Here is a 20,257-nt window from a genome sequence, read left to right as displayed (position 1 = left end):
AGTACCCCACTCTCTGCTGAACTATCCAATATTTTTTTTCAAATGACCAGTAAAGAACTCCAACTCCTAATGAAAGAGTCTGAAATATTGAGACTTAAATGGGACAGTAAGGAGAGCTACTTTGTCGATTTTCCTCTCCATATCCTTTATTCCTCACACCCAAAGAAGCTCAAAAAGAGTGCTGAAATACCAGATTTAAAACGTAGAAATTTCCTGAAGCATCATCTATTTGGAAAAGAGAGATAGATTTTACACCCAATTTTTACTTAGATGCTGTTACCACTATTCAATTACTACTGAAAAGATTACATGAATTATACTGAGAACCATCTTCTACAACAAGACAGTTTACAATCAAATAAAAGAAAAATACTGCAGATGCTGGAAATCTGAAATAAAAACAAAAAATGCTGGAAATACTCAACAGGTCTGGCAGCATCTGTGGAGAGAGAAGCAGAGTTAACGTTTCAGGTCAGTGAGGGTCACTGACCTGAAACGTTAACTTTCTTCTCTCTTCACAGATGCTGCCAGACCTGCTGAGTATTTCCAGCATTTCTTGAGTTTACAATCAAAGTTCAATATAAATTTTCACTTAATGTTAATGCAAGTATTGGGATTAAATATTCTGCTTGGAACATCTTATTTGATAATACGACAGAGCTGAGTATAACTGCAATCAAACAGTAACTTTGTCAGGACCCAAAGTTAGGCACGATGACTAATTTCAGTGATCATGAGACATCAGCTTAACTTTTTTGACAAACATTAACTTAGCCCCAGCATTAGCCCATTCATTGTAAAAGGGTTAATGCTTGTGTTAAATTAATATAAAGGAGAAAATTTAAGCCAGTTCAAATGGATTATCTTAGTTTATTCCAAACCCAGTCCAAATCCCTTCCAGGTTCTTCAATACAAAATGGTCTTCTTACATAACAGGGATAGGTGTGCTCATCTGTTGACAAGCAGACATTGCTGACTAGCTTAAATAACATTGCTGCTCTCAAAAATATCTCGCCTATTCCCTCTAGGGAAGACAGCAAACAACATTTTGAAATCTTGTTTCTAACATGGGTGGGCCTCTCTGATTTAAGGCACTTGTCAAACAAGTTGAGGTTTGGAGATAATAACAGACTGAGGTCATGGCGACTACTCCACTAGTATCACAAGTGTTCCCCGAATCAATTACAATAGTATTCAAACATTTCCCAACTATCCTTACAAACAGAATTAGCTAACTTGCTCTTACATTAAACCATCAGCTACATACAACTTCAGAACTCATAACTGTCTTTTAGCATAGAAATTATTTTTACATAGCATTCTATACCACTTTTATAGACTAATAATAGAATCCATAATGTCATAGAAACATCAGAGTTTTAGTTGCTCACCATACTGTTACTAAGCAATGTCAATTCCTGCTCTTTGGTAATCAAAGTGCTATTTGTTTTTGGTCACTGATCAGTTTTTTTGAAACAATACTGCTGTTTGTTCAGAATTAAGAAGTCAACTCACAAGGAATTTCCACTGAAATGAACAGATGGGTTGCCTGGATAATATTTTGCTATTCCAATAATCAGCAGCTTCCTCTTAGCAATGACAAGCAACAGTCCCTAATTATTTCTTCCAATACATATGTTAGGTGCTTATGAGAAAGCACTCAGATGTTTGTGTTAGCACTTAATGGTGTTTGGTACGCAAATTGCACAGATTAGTCCCCCAAAACACTCCCGCCTCTTTTAAGTCCTAGGTAGTACTGCATTTTTAATCTATCTCTGTTTAAAACAATGATTCCTCAATGTTCTAACATTTGCAAATGGGGGAGGGGTGGTGGTCATGTGATAAGTAAAGAGTCAGTGTTCATACGTTATCAGAAAAGTACACTCTGAGCTCCAGATAAAGCAAGCAGTTAAATGCTTCACTCAAGGAAACCTCATTAAAAAGGTAATGAGATTCCCTTTTTAGCTGCTAAATTGCAACACATTTGAAGCGCAATAGTCTTAATTCACCACATAGCCTGTTCAAATATAATTAAATAATGAAATGTGCTATTCAAACCAACCACAACATAAATGACAATAGTGGAGGAGGAGCTGAAGAAAAGACTGAACACTTGATCCTTATTATCGTGTTGCAGAATCTCATGCATCTTGAGTTGTTTCTAAGCGTTCTTATAAAAATATTCACCGTATCTTTGGGCTGGATATGTTCACTAAAATATCAACTAGAAATCTAGCAAAAAGCTGAGAAACACCCCTCAAAAAAGCTAACCATTCATTAACAACCCACCTTATAGCCTGTGTGTAAACAAGCAGTTACACTACAAATACAGTGGAACACAGGTGCATCATAACTCAATCCCCGACTTAAACATTTACATAGCAGGGAAAAAATATCCATGAAAATGCGTTTTGCTGCAGGTGCAGGTCAGAATTCCTGCAGTGGCTTCAAATACTGAAGACAAGAGCAACCAACTCCAACAAAAATTTGATTTGACACTTTGTACAGGTACCTTTCCAATATTGTTGTGTCAGCTTGCTTCAACTGATAGCATGCTTGTACGGTTGCAGATTCAAGCCCTACTCCAAGGTTTTGTGCAATGCAAAAGCAGATTGTTGTAAACCCACCAGGATTATTGCTGGTGACAGGTTTACCAATCTAATTGTCTCAACATAAGCAAGATTAATCCAACCATTTATTAAGATATTTTATTTATGTGCCTCACATTTGATCCCAAGCACAGGAATCATTTGATCATTCACCCGCATAGAGAACAGCTGTGTCCAACAGCATTCAAGGGTGACTGTGGAACTGTATGAGAAGCTTAAGTCTTGCACTGATTTTTGCCAACAAAGTCTGTTAAATAGAAGCTGGAAAATACTGACAGTAGAAAATGCTGGTGATTGGTATGTATGCATTACCACCCAACTACTAAAACTGAAACAAAGTATATGAAAAACACAAACAAACTTGCGAAGTAAATTTTACCGTAAGTTCTTCCACAGCCTTTTTGAGTTCTTCGGGAGTTTTATATTCAAAATCTCTTTCCAAATATTCTTCCTCAGCTTGTGCTATCCATTCCTGCATTTCGGACAGGTCTTTTCTGAGACTCATGGTCTTATCCAGTCCACCTTTTAATGCAGTCTTTTTGGCATATGCCTATTTTCAAGAAAAGGCAGCTTTAACTGATTATGTCCCACAAAACATTTTACATGGCACATGTTAAGAAAAGTTATAATTAAAAAAAGTCAATATTCTGTCTTCTCAGCCTTGCCTAGAATGTGCAGGAATTGAATAAAGCTATTCCTTAAATAGGATAGCCGCATATGAACCCAGCTAGAGCTCTCTGGAACAAATACTCAGCCAGTACTTACCAGCACACTCACCAACACCAGTGCAAGCAGGCTGATGATAAATAATCCTCATGGGTGAAAAAACGCAAATTTTTATGCCACTGGTGAAACTTTAGGACCTTTTCTTCAGCTACAAGCAAAACTTTATTACATGTGGTGGGGGTGGTTACTTTTCAGCATTATAACAAACTACATGGCAATGCAAATAAATTGCACCACCTTCTCTACCTCTCCCATGGTGCCTGTGTTTTGCTGCATGGAAGTGGAGGAGAATCCTTGGTGCCCAGGCAGCACCTACATAGGTTTGGTCAGATTTAACAGAGTGTGCCTGCTCCGCCTCAGAATTGTAGGGGGAAAAATTGCGGCCGATGCAGCTAAATAAATACACACATATACACAAGGTGAAAGTGTAGCCACATATTGTTACAAAATGGAGTATTTACCCAAGGCATTGTTGGACACGTTAGTTTGCAACCTTGAGCATGGTACTGCTTAGCACAGGCAATTACACTGACCAAGGAGGGCCCCCCATATCAGTGCATAAGACAGCTGCTCTGTCTAATTGCGGACTACACAAAGCAACTAGGAATGCAGGCCTAATAGAGGTAGAAGGATTCATTGTGAAGACTCAAGGATAGTTGATAAGGGGGATTTGGTAAACAAGCTGAGATGGTCAGGGGAGTACCATGAGCTATCCCCACAACCACATGATGCATAATTAATAATTTTATTGGTAATGAATGTAACGTATGTAGTCAATAACTGTTATGATTGGATTGTGTCCAGCCGGGATGGGCTGAGTAACTGTATATCTGTTGTGGATTTTCCTTTGTTCAGTGGAGAAGTGCACCGGTGTAAAATAAACCTTTTGATGATTGGAACAGACCTGAGCATCAAGTGGTTCATTTTAGTCAATTCCACTCTAACAATTGGCATAGTCGGCAGGATCAGGTGTAGGTCAGCTCTTCTGTAACCCCGCTATCCCAATCACCCAGTCTGGGCCTGAATTAAGAGGACAATGTCCCATGTGACGGCCAGGATCAAGTGGGCAAAGGGAACTAAGGGGCCAAGGGGGAGTTGGCTGGAGCCCGATTCCGAACTTGGGACAAACAGGATATTGAAGGGAGCCCACCATTGACAGAGTACCGGGTGAGTATGTTTATTCATTCTCCCTGGGACCGGGTGGTGATGTTCAGTGGCTAGGATATCCAAATTGTAGAGAGGTCTGACCAGTCGCCAAACGGTGGTAAGCAGCTCATTAGAATGCGTTATCGGGTATTGTATGAGCTACCATAAGTTTGTTGTAAAGTTGTGACAGGCTTGTGACCCGATAGTTGGCAGAGTTGATAGTTCACTACAAGTCGCGCCGGAGTTGATAGGCGGACCTCTGAGAGTGGACAGTTGGTAGTTCACTACAAGTCACAGACCTCTGAGAGTGAATAGTTCACTACAAGTCGTGCTGGGGATAGTTACTACAAGTCACGGACCTCTGAGAGTAGACTAAAAAACGGTGCTGATCCTACCCAAAACGGCCAATGAGAAAGCAGAGAGTTCCCTTATGTGTTATTTGGCAGTTAAGAACAAGAAACTTATCGATAGGATGATTAAATCTAATTGGAATCCCCACGACCCTGCCGCAAAACAAAGGGAGTGGTGACAAAAAGAAGAAAAGCATTCACTAAGTTTATGGCAGAGTGACATAAAAGACTATGTTTTAGAGTAAAAACAAGTTACTGTGTCTTTTGATTCAAATGTGAGAATGTTGGAAGTTTCCACGAGTGTGTTCATTTCAATTTAAGATTGTGCACCCTGGAATGGGATATAAACTTGAATTATATTTTAAGTTAAAGTTTTATTTTTATTTTAAAAGTTGGTTTTGCAACTGTGAAAAGGCAATGAACAATTTTCAAAGAGATAAGCTTCAGCCTTGAAGGTCTGAAGATGTTTGGCAGAAATCCAATTTGAAGTTTAAAACACTGCTTTAATTGGAAACTCTGCGATTGCTTTATTTTGCAGTCTAAACTTGAAGACATGTTTTATTGACTGTTTTTAAGTAGCAAATGTCAAAAGATTGAATATTGTCTTAAGGGAGAGAAGGATAAGCAAAGGAGATATGGGAAAGATTAAAGTTTGTGTAAGGAGCTGGTGTGAAGTCTTTTGGTGCAAGAACGTTAAATAACTTTTTCTTTAGTTTTTGGTTTTATTACACAGTCATTTGAAAAGGCACCTAAAGAAAGAACAAGAAAAATGATGTAATTTACTTATCTTTTTAAAAAAAAATCTTTTTTGTCGTTAATAAGTATTATGAGTTAATAAATCTGAATTCAATTAATACTGTTAAGGTTAACTAACCTGTTAAGTTGAGAAAAACTTTTAAATGTTTATTGACGTGAACTGGAATTTGGAATCATCTTGGTCGTATAAAATCCTTGGACTAGAAATGTCTTACAAAAGATGCTAAAAGTTTGGAAACAATTGGAGTTTAATCTAAAATGCTTTCTTTCCTGATGGAGATGGTTTCCTTTGAAGTTGATAATGTTACCAAAGATTTTGTTGTTTTAAAATTCTAAGGATACTAAAAAAACGTTTAAAATGGAGTTTAGTTCTTTTCGATAAAGGAAAAAAGGGTTATGTAAAGCGACGCAGTTGAGAATGCTTTGCTCCGCCCCCTTGGAGACAAGCAAAGAAATTAACCTTGCTGCAGCTATCTTTATCAATGAGACAAAGTACTTGAGAAGGAGAGATAGTTGCAAGCACTTCTGTCTTTAATGTAAAAAAATGCAATATCACCAAGTCTGAGCATAAGAAATTGGAATCGATAAAATTAAATTGATATGAGTGGTTATTTAAAGCATTCAAAGGGAAATTTACTGTTATTTGAATTTGGAATAATCTGAGATGTCGAAAATCCAGTTTAATTTGGCAAGTTATTTAAGGAAATTAAAATGTCATCCAAGCTAAAAAAAACCAAATAATATACAGTAATGCCTGGAATCAAACAGAAATGTTTGATTTCTGTTTTAAGGAATTATGAATATTGATTGTAAAGGTTCTCCAGGGCTCAAAATGAAATAGAATTATAATTAATAGGAATTGGCAATTAGACCTGGCTGATGCAAGAGCTAATAAAGGAATTCTGGGGATAAACAAATGGTGAAATTAGAATTCAAACAGCTAAATTAATATAGTGTGAAATTTACAAGAAGCCTAGAATTTTCCAGTAAAAGTCCGGAAAGTGTAGATAAGACTGGCAATGGATAGTTTTCTCTTGGAGATATGAGTTTTTAAAGAGAGCTACATTTGAAAGTCTGACCATTTTTGATCTTTTGATAAGATCACCTGAGAGTTGAGAATATGTGGCATGACATTGGGATACCAGTGTAAGTGTGCAGATGTGATTTGTTGCATGCAGAGCAACTAACATGCAAAATGCATGGTGAAATAAACACCACCTGGTACGCAAAGAGATACCGGGAATGGAAGAATACACTTGGGAATGGACTACTCAGGGGGCTGGGAACAATGGTAGTATTGATAGGCATTTGGATTATTATTAGACGGGCTACTAACTGGGCAAGGATTGTGGGGAACGAAGCCCGAGCACGATGGGACCATATAGATAATTTCGAAAGAGTAGAGATGATAAGAATATAAATTAACTCCTGGAATCCCCAGGACGTGTTCGGTCCCCACAGGTAGACATGTATCCCTCATCAGGGCATACTCACAACATGGACAAGTACTAACACCTGGTGACCACCAGGGCAGTGTGTTTAAATTACAGATATAACCACTAGTGGAGAATGGGAAGGAACTGGACTGCAGCGGCTGTGGGGCCTGATGCTAATATCCGGAGAGGAAGAACAAAGACCCGGTAATGGATGCACAACGGATTAATGAAAGGAGTATTAATATGGACTATATGAACTATGGGGCATTGTACAACATGTTGGATGGAAAGTGTATAACAGTGAGTAAAGATCAAAACAGGGACCAAACCTACTTGAATGCATGGCTTACAGTGAATCCGGGCAAAGATGCAGTATGTGTACGGTGTTCCACAGATGACCGTGCTAACTGCGTGACCAGACAGAAAGGGGAAGGGGTAACTGAGAGCTGTGTCTTTGGAATTGTTTGTGCCCCTCCCATTGGGCAACAGATGATAAGGAAAGTCGAAAGGAACATGCATGTGTGTGGGTACATCGAGCCGAGTGGAAGTGTTGTATAATCATGTAAAACATGAAATTGTGCCTGTGTTGATCAAAGTCTCAGGTTTCGGATGCCAGAAAATTGTTCAGAACAGGCTAAGAACATGTATAGTATGTTAGCCACTGTTATATTGCGATAAGCTGCTGATGCCACAGGGGCCACAAGGATAAGGGGGCATAACCCATTTCATAGATACAAGAGGAAAAAATATTAATTGATGAAAAAACAGGGATCAATACTGGGACTTCTTTAATCAATTCTTTAGATACACAAGGGGTAAACGAGAATGTGGAACGATTCTGGAGGGTTATAAGGGAGCTCATAATTCAAGCTGAGGGGCCCAATCAAACAGGTCTGGGTCAGAGAACAATGGAAATACAATTAGATGGAATAGCGGTGCTGGAGACCCATGCCAAGACTATTAATCACTTTGGATGCCGTACCCGGCAGGAACAATTGTGCCACGCTTATGGGCTGTGGATGGTGGAACAAATGAGACACAACCTCGATCAGCTCCAAAGGGGGGAGGTACCAGATTGGATCGACAGGGCAATACCTCCCTCCAATATTATCTGACAGAGACTTTGCAAGGTCGGGGTACCAGGGAAACAGAAAGTACTGCGTTTCCACCACCGAAACATCATATGCTACAGAAGTTTACGCTGTCCCATACCATACCCAGACTTCTGTTTTACCCCTCAATGACCAGTCACTATAGGACAAGCCTGGATATTTTATAACCAACAGCGGAGGCTGGAAACCATTAACACAACTGATCAGCTCCACGATCACCTCCAGCATTATTAAGAGTCAGAGCAAGCCCCAATCCCACACCTAGATGAGGAATTGAGGGGATTATGGGGCAAAGTAGGTCACTCAGTGAAGCTTTACCATCAGTTAAAAAGAAAGTGAAAGGTTCTCAAGGAAAATACTGAACAGGAACTTCAAAGTACAAGCTGGTGGGAAAGAGTTTGGTATTGGGGGATGAACGTCAATATTCACCCCTGGATCAGGATACTATCACACGTGTTGGCGGGAGTGCACTTGGTACTGGCTCCCACCTGGGGAATATTGGCTTGTAGATCATGCGGACAATATACTATGCGAAAGAAAGCAAGGCTTTGGTAAAGGAAAAACACAGGAGGTTAACCTCAAAGGGACATGATAATTTGGGTCATATTGATTTGATTTAAGTGACCGGGATTCCTGAAAGTACGTGACTGGCCAGTACGTAGAGGCACGGAATACCAGACAGGGTTAAAACGGGGATAATAAAGTAGGTATGTCGGTTAGCAGGACCAGGGGTAGTCCTTTACCGAAAGGGGGGATTGTAGGGGGAAAAATTGTGGCCGATGCAGCTAAATAAATAAATACAAGATGAAAGTGTAGCCACATATTGTTACAAAATGAAGTATTTACCCAAGGCATTGTTGGACAAGTTAGTTTGTAGCCTTGAGCATGGCACTGCTTAGCACAGGCAATTACACTGACCAAAGAGGGCCCCCCCATATCAGTGCATAAGACAGCTGTTCTGTCTAAGTGCAGACTACACAAAGCAAATAGGAATGCAGGCCTGATAGAGGTAGAAGGATTCATTGTGAAGACTCAAGGATAGTTGATAAGGGGGGTTTGGTAAACAAGCTGAGATGGTCAGGGGCGTACCATGAGCTATCCCCACAACCACATGATGCATAATTAAAAATTTTATTGGTAATGAATGTAATGTATGTAGTCAATAACTGTTATGATTGGATTGTGTCCAGCCGGGATGGGCTGAGTAACTGTATATCTGTTGTGGATTTTCCTTTGTTCAGTGGAGAAGCACATGGTAAGCCCAGCGACTTACCCCCCCACCGGTGTAAAATAAACCTTTTGACGATTGGAACAGACCTGAGCATCAAGTGGTTCATTTTAGTCAATTCCACTCTAACAGAATAATTGAGACTTTTCGCTGCCTTTGTGGTCATCCGGAAACTTGCATTGGAAGACCTTTCCATTTTTGAGGATACATCTTATAGGCATGTCGATGTGGGTATTTTTCCTAGTTCCCTGTAGCTGATGAGTATAAGCTAATAAAAGATAATAAACTCACAAAATATTCCATTAAAATCTTTGCTGCATTATGTTAATTGTTGCAGTATTTATGGTGTCTCCTTAAGGCAAAATAAAACGTGAAAGATAATGGAAAGCTTCGTGTTTACATGGCTGAAGGTTGCAGCTAATGGAATAACTTACATAGTCAGCAAGTGAAAAGAGCAAGTTGATTTTTCAGCTTTTTCCCCCATTGTCAATGATAATCACCTGCAGACATTTTCTTGCCAACAAGGTTGTGATGTTTCACATAAATGGGCAGAAATTAGAAAATTATCAATATGCAGAATAGCAAATCCAGCCATCCTTAGATTTTCTCATTATTTAGGAACAGTAAGTTTTCCAGAGGGTCTCCTTTTCAAACATTGTTACATTTATGGTACCAATAAGTGCATTGGCTGGTGCGATCTCTTTTTCCAATAGGATAATTTCTAACTGTTAATAATGCCAGCAGTCTTGTACTCCTCAGCACACCCTTGAGAAAAAGGGGAAGAGCAAGAGAGTGAAAACATACCATCCTAAGAAAGCATTTCCAAGAAGACATTGTTCATTATGGCAAAAGGAAAAATAAACATTAAATTATTACTTAGGAAGGAGTTTCAGAGGTAGAAATTACCGTTGGCAATATTGGCTGATGAATGCATGTTCCTTTGATGGTCCTCTATCCATTGTTTTAAAAGCTATATGCACATGTGTGCCAAACACCTGACTGACCAAAATATATCCTTTTGTAATTCATGACGAGCTCTGAATTCAAACTGCACATACATATTTGCTCCTTAGCACTCCTCGAGCACATGATTGTGCCATTCGGATTACTGCAGTGTACATAGCTCAGATGCATATTCAAAACAGCTATCTACTTTTAAATTTAAATCTTCTGCCAAATTTTATTTCTGCTTAAATAACAGTATGAACATCCTGAAGTTTTACTTTAATGCTGCTCATTGAAGCTTTACAATATATTGTGTTTACAATACTACAAATACAATGTTTTGAAGATTATTGCCTTTTGATGCATTAAAGCTGTGCATGTGCAATAACTTTAATTACTGACAAAAGGTTTTCATACAAAGGAAATTACTCTGGAGAGCTATTATATATTCAACAATTTTACATGATACAACAAGCCAGTTTGAAACAGCATTGCGATTTATCAATTTGCAGTGTTACGACCAAGGTGGGAGGAGTGCACAATCTTTTCTAGTTCCACTTCTCCACAGGTCACAACATATATTTAAATGTTAACCCAGTTACCAAAACAGTCAATCATATACTCTACCCTTTATCCCAGAATAAAATACACCAACCAGGTTTCTTGAATATACAACAAAACTATTAGTTTATTATAAAACAAGACTTATCCAGTAAAGAAGCAAAACATTAACGCAGATTGAATTATGAAAGTTCCCTTTTTGAATACCCCCCACATCTTCTTTGGCCTCCTTATCTCGAGAGACAATGGGTAAGCGCCTGGAGGTGGTCAGTGGTGTGTGGAGCAGCGCCTGGAGTGGCTATAAAGGCCAATTCTAGAGTGACAGGCTCTTCCACAGGTGTTGCAGAAAAATTTGTTTGTCGGGGCTGTTACACAGTTGGCTCTCCCCTTGCGCTTTTGTCTTTTTTCCTACCAACTGCTAAATCTCTTCGACTCGCCACACTTTAGCCCTGCCTTTATGGCTGCCCGCCAGCTCTGGCGATCGCTGGCAACTGACTCCCACGACTTGTGATCAATGTCACAGGACTTCATGTCGCGTTTGCAGACGTCTTTAAAGCGGAGACATGGACGGCCGGTGGGTCTGATACCAGTGGCGAGCTCGCTGTACAATGTGTCTTTGGGGATCCTGCCATCTTCCATGCGGCTCACATGGCCAAGGCATCTCAAGCGCTGCTGACTCAGTAGTGTGTATAAGCTGGGGATGTTGGCCGCCTCAAGGACTTCTGTGTTGGAGATACGGTCCTGCCACCTGATGCCAAGTATTCTCCGGAGGCAGCGAAGATGGAATGAATTGAGACGTCGCTCTTGGCTGACATATGTTGTCCAGGCCTCGCTGCCATAGAGCAAGGTACTGAGGACACAGGCTTGATACACTCGGACTTTTGTGTTCCGTGTCAGTGCGCCATTTTCCCACAGTCTCTTGGCCAGTCTGGACATAGCAGTGGAAGCGCTTGTTTAATTCTGCATCGAGAGACAGGGTACTGGTGATAGTTGAGCCTAGGTAGGTGAACTCTTGAACCACTTCCAGAGTGTGGTCGCCAATATTGATGGATGGACCATTTCTGACGTCCTGCCCCATGATGTTCGTTTTCTTGAGGCTGATGGTTAGGCCAAATTCATTGCAGGCAGCCGCAAACCTTTAGATGACACTCTGCAGACACTCTTCAGTGTGAGATGTTAAAGCAGCATCGTCAGCAAAGAGGACTTCCCTGATGAGGACTTTCCGTACTTTGGACTTCGCTCTTAAACGGGCAAGGTTGAACAACCTGCCCCCTGATCTTGTGTGGAGGAAAATTCCTTCTTCAGAAGACTTGAACGCATGTGAAAGCAGCAGGGAGAAGAAAATCTCAAAAAGTGTGGGTGCGAGAACACAGCCCTGTTTCACGCCACTCAGGATAGGAAAGGGGTCCCCCCACATACACACTGGTTAAAGACAAAAAAAAATTTTCTCTGCAGAGGTCTTTTACAAAAAAAAACACTTTGGCAAAATACCTATTAATTCTTAAAGAAAATGGATGAGATATGTTGTGTCCCAAAATGGCATACAGTCTGGCATCCGAGAACACATAGATGGGTCACTGGGATCTTTTCTGGAGCAGTTCTTCTCAGGCAGTGTCGAGAATTAATCTGCCAGGCCTTCCAGGGGCGTCTCAGGAAAAATGCGGCATCAGGGGTTTTAATCTCATATACACTGAACTCTCAGGGTTTTGCAAAGAAATGAAGAAATTATGAACTGGGTGTTTTTCTCTTGGCAGGCTGACCTCCAACTAACTCAAAACAGTATTCAAAAATGAAAGCCACTCTTGAACACCATAAATCTTGACATGTCACTTCTCTCGTAAACATCTTCCCCAAGTCACCAAGTTTTCTGTTGTTTATTGAGCTTAAGGCATGTGACTTCCAGTAAAGGTTGCTTTCAAACAAGACCTCTCAGTGACCCTTGTAAAATAACACACCCATGGAATCTTTTCAGTTTTAAACAAAAGTCCTCAAAAAAAATTAAAAAGGAAGCACTTTCATAACAGTAGTCATTAAAAATACAGACATTAAAAATTCATCTCCTTAATTAAAAAAAACATTGAAAGCCATGCCTTTGAGGAAACTGGAAGAATCTATTAGCATACTGTCCTTCACATTTTAAAATAGGAACATCAAATTTTACCAGCATCAACCTGCCTTTAATTGTGTCCCATTAAAATCCAAAAAAGGTGCACAAATGCAAAACTAGCATTAAGTACTAAGACTATTCATACACAAATTTTAACTATCTTTTCCGTTCCTTAACCTGTTTGCGCCAAATTACACCTGTATCTGCACAGAAATCAGAAGGAGCCTCTGGGTCCAAGTTTCATAGCTCTTCCGATATCTCAGTGGGAAATGCTCCAGATAATGTGGCACTGAGACATACAGACCCAGGGTGATTCCAGGTTCAATCCCTAACCTGTGTTGAGTTAGCCAATCTCAGTCAGTAGCACTCTGGTTGCTGCAATTAGTCTTGGAATTCCTTGGCCTATCAAAGAGCAAGGAGGGAGTTAATAAAATCAGTCACGGTGCCAACCTGATCATAACCCAGTGATCCTCATTAGTCAGTTCATGTGTTGGCAAACATTAGGTGAGAACAAGATTACTCTTGTCTGTGACATCTCCTATGTCTGAAAAACACAAGGACACCCACTGTCCATTTTCACACAAGACTACCTACTTGGACAGGGGTTAGCAGCCTGCTATTGATGCCTGCGGAACCATTCTCCAGCACAATTCACGGCCGTCAGGAGAGGAGGGTTAGGGACAAATAAGTTGTCATAAAAAAGAACCAGGGTCAAATGCAAATGGTGTCAATATTTATCACACCCCATCCCCACCGCTACCCATGACATAGTGTGTAGGTAATCAAATAACATAAAAATAACTTGAATACTCATTATGTCTTTGCAGACCAAGAAAAAAACCTGAAATTGAGTTGTGATTCTCGTTTGCCACTGGGAGACTATATTTTTCTTGTCAATCTTCATTTCTGTCCCTTTCTTTCTGGAAAGTGTTGTTTCTTGCTGGGTTACTGTTGCATGGGCTCACCTACTTGCTGGATTTTACCAAATCTGTTGTCTAAGTTTTGAAGATGAAGGGTAAATCTTCCCGTGCGTAAAATTGGTGTGCCCAATATAGAAACCACCCAAATTTCATTTCACTTGATTTTATTTGATGCCTAGTGGCAAGTTGAAAATCTATCCCAGGATTTCCATTCCCAGGGTTAATTCTCCACACAAGAATTACTAAATTCTACTATCTTTATGAAACAGCTGCAAAGAATGGAACCAAACCAGAAGTGCTGGAACTGTCCATCAAACCTTACTACTTCACGTCAATAGACAGGACATGACGACTGTTCACAGGATACTGTTAGAGAGTGGCGTAAATGTCAGGAATTCACAATTGTCCCATTCTCTCCTAGAGATTATTTTGAATCAAAATAAATCAACTTTACAGAATTCTCTGTAAACACAGACATACAAAGGAACTTAAATTCTTGGTGTTTATAACCTCAGTGAAAAGGCTATCCCATTTTGTTCTTGCACTGACTTTTTCAATACAATCAATAACAAAAGGAATATCATACTGAAAAGCATGGGGGAGAGCAAATTTTAAAAACCCTGTGAAATAATTAAATTATGTTAAATCCAACTTTGTTGTCACTACATCGGACTCAGCAGATTTGGCAATATATAAATCCTATCTTTTCTGCTGAAGTCTAGTAGACCATGTCAGCGTATAATCAAACTAGCAAACTTCTGGCTTAGAACAACAATGCAAAAAAATGAGTTTTCAACTTGCATTACTAATAATGTTTGTTGGGATAGCTAGTTTCTAACACACTTTAAAAAGCATATATGCCAGCTTTACATTACAATGAATTTACTGACTGCTACTTGAAACCACCTCAATATTCTGCATCATGCTGAAGGCAAGTGCCCACACATTAGACCATTATGTTCTCTGAAAACAAAATCGGTGCCCAACATTACTCAATGGTCTACTCTTGGGTAAACAGATACTTTGATCTTTTATGCATATTATGATCTGTAAATATTGATAGATGTGTAACAATTTTGTCCATCCATGTTAGGGGGCTTCTGCCCACATTTCCGGTGAAGATACAGCATGAAAGCGTGGATATCTGAAGACACCATTACTTTGATTTTCAGAAATCAGACTTCTCACCTGTTTGCAGATGTTCTCCCAGCATGCATTCAGTTCAGAGAGTTCAGTCCGTAACTTTCCCACATAGGTGGGCTCAGCCCGGCTTTTCAGCGTTTCTCCAACCTCATTAATACCATTTAAGCTGGGCTGGATAGTTTGGATGTCATTTACTAATGCCTGAAAAAGAAATATGGCAGAGTTATCGAAACTACTCAAACACACCTCTAACCACACAGATGAAACATGGAGCAGAACAGTAAAATCTACAGCTATGTTGGGGAACCCAATCTACTTCCCGTACCAATAAGATAGCGAGAACCAAACTTAAAGAAACATATTTTAAAGTAAATTGAACATCTAGAAGTTTATCTTCCAAAACCATCTGTAATTTGAATTTGAGTTTGTAGGAAGGATTCACATGTTGTTAGTGGAATTGCTCTGATTTGGTGTAGCAATGCTGTAAAAGTTCACAACATTAGTTTGCCTTTACAGATATTTTTTCCCACAAGTACAATGGAGATAGGGGCAGGAATTTTACACCACCCCAGTGAGCCGGATGGTGGCGGGGGGGTGGCGTCAAATTGAGCGGGAGGCAGCCTTTCCAACCCGCTTCCGCCTCTGCCCCACTTTATGTAGGGTGGGGGAGGCGATAAACAGGCCGCACGCCCCAGGCCAATCAAGGCCCTAATGCTGCCAATTAACCCACTTAAGGGCCTTCGTTCGCCTCCACAGGGATTTTACCCGTGGCAAGTGGGCATCCTGGAGCCGGGAAAGGCCGCCCAGTGAAAGCTGGTGGTCTCTCAGCGCCCTGGGGGTGGGCCCTGGCAAAAGGGCACAGGGTGCCCGATTCAGGGTCGCCACTTCCCCAACCACCCCCAGGACCCCAGGCGCCCCCTTCACGCCAAAGACCACCCTTGCCACGCCGGGGCCTTACCAATTACCCCCGACAAAGCAAACCAAACTTACCTGCACTCCTGGCTCAAGGTCCTCGGCTGGGCTGCAGTACCAGCTGTGGCCACCGCTCCCGGTGGCACTGCTGGGACTAAAAGCTGCCAGCCCAATGATTGGCCAGCAGCTCAATGAGGTGGGACTTCCTCCCTCAAGTGGGTAGAAGTCCTGCCTCAGAACAATTAAAGCCTGGGGACCCGTAAAATGCGAGACAGATCCCCAGGCTAGGCGGAAGCGGTTCATCACTGACTTTTACATCGGTGTCCAGCTCCCATCCGCCCGACGTAAAGTCCAGCCCAGGACTTTTTGACACTTAACAACACTACTAATATTTCAGTTCTAATTAACAAATAGAGAATAATAAATGACTTGTCAGTAAGCTAAAAGCTACTAATTCAATGCAGCGGTTGAAATATCATGAACATAAAGAAAAGCAGAAGCAGTTTAGAGATGTCAGCAGAACATGGACATTGACTCACAGCTTTTAACCCACTGGGAGCTGCCATTCTTTAAAGCAATACATACTCAAGATTTTAGAAAGACCACCGTAACCACACTGTGAAACTTCTCACTCAAATCCTTGATGCAGTGCCTGATATTCCCTGCCTGATTTCCAAAGACTGTACTCACCAACCATTCATAGTTGAAGCCTCCCAGGAAATGAGCTCTATCCAATTGTCCTTGCCTCACTTGGAGTAGATAGCTTCATTGCCAAAACTTGCCAGACAGCAGCCTGCTTCCCTTAGCAACTTTTTGAATCAGCTAATTTAGATTTCCAACACACCAGGGCTTGATTTATGAGGTAGCTTCTGAGAGCTCAAGAATTGAACATCTAGCATTACCTCGTAATGCAGGAGTGGATATGTCACTGCTTTATAAAATATGCAATTTATTTAAACTTTACCTTCTTTTAATCTGAATCATATGAGAACATAAGAAATAGGAGCAGGAGTAGGCTGTACAGCCCATCGAGCCTGCTCTTCTATTCAATAAGATCATGGCTGAACTTCTACATTACATTAACTCCACTTTCCTGTCCTATCCCACATTTCTTGATTCTCCTTAGTATCCAATACGCTACTATTCTCAGGTTTGACTCTACTCATCAACTGAGCATTCACAGACATCTGTGGTAAAGAATTTCAAAGATTCAGCACCCTCTGGGTGAAGCAGTTTCTTCTCATCTCAGTCGTAAATGGCTGACCCCTTATCCTGAGACTATGTCCCCTAGTTCTAGACTCTCCACCCGGCGGAAAAGCCTCTCAGCATCTATCTTGTCAAGCAGTCTTAGAATTTTATACACTTCAACAAGATCACATCCCATTCTCTAAACTCCAGACAATTCAGGCCCATTCTACTCAATCTCTCCTCTCATCCCAGGTATCAATCTAGGTAACCTTTGTTGCACCCCTGTAAGGTGAGTGTATCCTTCCTTAGGTATGGAGACCAAAGTGTACATAGCACTCTTGGTGTGATCTCACCAAAGCCCTATATAATTGCAGCAAGATTTCCTTATTCTTTTATACTCCAACCCACTTGCAATAAAGACTAACACACCATTTGCCTTCCTAATTGCTTGCTGTACTTGTATGTTAACTTTCTGTGGTTTATGTACAAGAACACCCAAATCCTTCTGACTGCCAACTTTTTTTTTTATTTCCAAAATATACTTTATTCATAAAAATCTGTAAAAATTACATTGCCAAACAGTTTCCAAACAGCACCAAAAAATACAAACATTGCAAGGGAGATCAGTTTCCTTCAATACTGTCATGAGTTTCTTCCCAACCCTTCCGTTTCACAATTGTCATGTCAATTACAGTTTTACATTTACAGCAATTGAGAATATTAACGATACAGTTCGAGGGGTTTCCCATGGATCCAGCCCCTCAGTTCAGCTTGGTGGGGGAACCTTACACTGTGGTCTTTCCCCATTGAGCCTTTGCTGCGGCTGCCCCAAGCTTTAGTGCGTCCCTCAGCACGTAGTCCTGGACCTTGGAATGTGCCAGTCTGCAACATTCGGTGGTGGACAACTCTTTGCGCTGGAAGACCAGCAAGTTTCGGGCAGACCAAAGGGCGTCTTTCACCGAATTGATAGTCCTCCAGCAGCAGTTGATGTTTGTCTCGGTGTGCGTCCCTGGGAACAGCCCGTAGAGCACAGACTCCTGTGTTACAGAGCTGCTTGGGATGAACCTTGACAAAAACCACTGCATCTCTTTCCACACCTGCTTTGCAAAGGCACATTCCAGGAGGAGGTGGGCGGCCGTCTCTTCCCCACCACAGCCAACGCGGGGGCACTGTGCGGAGGGGGCGAGACTTCGGGTGTGCATGAAGGATCTGACGGGGACGGCCCTTCTCACCACCAGCCAAGCTACGTCTTGGTGCTTGTTTGAAAGTTCTGGTGATGAGGCATTCCGCCAAATGACTTTGACGGTCTGCTCGGGGAACCATCCGACAGGATCCACCGTTTCCTTTTCCCGTAGGGCCTTGAGGACATTCCGTGCAGACCACTGCCTGATGGACCGGTGGTCAAAGGTGTTTTCCCGCAGAAACTGCTCCACGAAGGATAGGTGGTACGGCACGTCCCAACTGCATGGAGCGTTCCGCGGCAATGTGACCAGGCCCATCCTTCGCAACACCGGGGACAGATAGAACCTCAGCACGTAGTGACACTTGGAGTTTGCGTACTGGGGGTCTACACACAGCTTGATGCAGCCGCACACGAAGGTGGTCATCAGGATGAGGGCCGCGTTGGGTACATTTTTCCCGCCCTTGTCCAGAGATTTGAACATCGTGTCCTTCCGGACCCGGTCCATTTTAGATCCCCAGACGAAGCGGAAAATGGCTCGGGTGACTGCCACGGCGCAGGAGTGGGGTATGGGCCAGACCTGCGCCACGTAGAGCAACAATGTGAGCGCCTCGCACCTGATGACCAGGTTCTTACCCACAATGGAGAGAGATCGCTGCCCCCACATGCCCAACTTTTGTCGTACCTTGGCTACTCGCTCCTCCCATGTTTTGGTGCACGGCCCGGCCCTTCCGAACCATATCCCCAGCACCTTCAGGTAATCTGACCTGACGGTGAAGGGGACAAAGGATCGGTCAGCCCAGTTGCCAAAGAACATGGCCTCGCTCTTGCCGTGGTTAACTTTGGCTCCCGAGGCCAGTTCGAACTGGTCGCAGATGCTCATCAGTCTGCGCACGGACAGCGGATCCGAGCAGAAAACGGCGACGTCATCCATGTACAGGGAGGTTTTGACCTGAGTGCCTCCGCTGCCTGGGATTGTCACCCCTCTTATGCTCGCATCCTTCCTAATAGACTCAGCAAAGGGTTCAATACAGCAAACAAACAAGACCGGGGACAGAGGGCAGCCCTGTCTGACTCCAGATTTGATCGGGAAACTTTCCGATTCCCACCCGTTGATTGAGACTGCGCTACTGATGTTTGTGACTTCTGACTGCCAACATTAACTAGTCTCTTATCTTAGAAAATGTTTTCTCTTTTCCATTCTTCCAACCAAAGTGGATCATTTCACACTTCCCCACATTACACTCCAACTGCCTCCTCCTTGCCCAATCATTTAACATGTCTATATCCCTTTGCAGCCTTTGCTTCCTACCCACAGTTTACTTTTCTACCTAGGTTTGTATCGTCAATAAATTTGGCTATGTTACACTCAGTCCCCTCATCTAAGTGACTAATATAGATTATAAATAGCTGAGGCCCAGGCACTGGTCCTTGCAGTACTCTACTAATTACACTTTGCATTCTGAAAATATCCCGTTTATTCCTACTGTCCATTTTCTGTCCATTAGCCAATCCTCAATCTATGCTATTATATTACCCCCAATCCCAATCTTGTGCAACACGTCATCAGATGCCTTCTGAAAAAGGCATCACTTTGATCTACTCCATGCTAAAGCAGTGAAAATTGGTTTCTTGCAGTTTTGCAAAGCTAGTTTTGCAACATCATGGACCTGTCTAACACATCACTTTTTACATTTCATGGTTCCGTAAAGTCTTTCTTCATCCAGTAATTTTGGCCTCACTGTCTCCTGTACTGCCCAAACTTATTACAGTTTTGTTATTTCTAGCAGCACCCGCTTGCAGAATAGCCTGACAGCAGTACCTGTAAATCCGACTTCACCCCCTACAATTCAGAAGCTGCATCGTTTTGATCTTCTTTCACCTCTGAGATGTCTATCCAGTGAACTAACAATTCCCTAAATTGCAGTAATCTGCTTG

General features: G+C 41.7%; 1 protein-coding gene across 7 annotated transcripts in view; it reads right to left on the bottom strand.

The window, feature by feature from the left end:
* Positions 1 to 20,257, bottom strand: part of dmd (dystrophin) — a 1,950,296-nt gene that overhangs the window by 1,219,306 nt on the left and 710,733 nt on the right. For all 7 annotated transcript variants that reach the window (XM_068040560.1, XM_068040554.1, XM_068040555.1 and 4 more), the window contains 2 exons: positions 15,085 to 15,240; positions 2,989 to 3,159 (listed from right to left, as the gene is read on the bottom strand). In XM_068040560.1, the coding sequence (XP_067896661.1) occupies positions 2,989 to 3,159; positions 15,085 to 15,240 (327 nt within the window). The remainder of the gene's footprint in view (positions 1 to 2,988; positions 3,160 to 15,084; positions 15,241 to 20,257) is intronic.

Source organism: Heterodontus francisci, chromosome 10, assembly GCF_036365525.1.
Source record: "Heterodontus francisci isolate sHetFra1 chromosome 10, sHetFra1.hap1, whole genome shotgun sequence".
NCBI classification, from domain to species: Eukaryota; Metazoa; Chordata; class Chondrichthyes; order Heterodontiformes; family Heterodontidae; genus Heterodontus; species Heterodontus francisci.
Note: the sequence above shows the minus strand (reverse complement) of the source record. Positions and strands in the feature narration are given on the sequence as shown.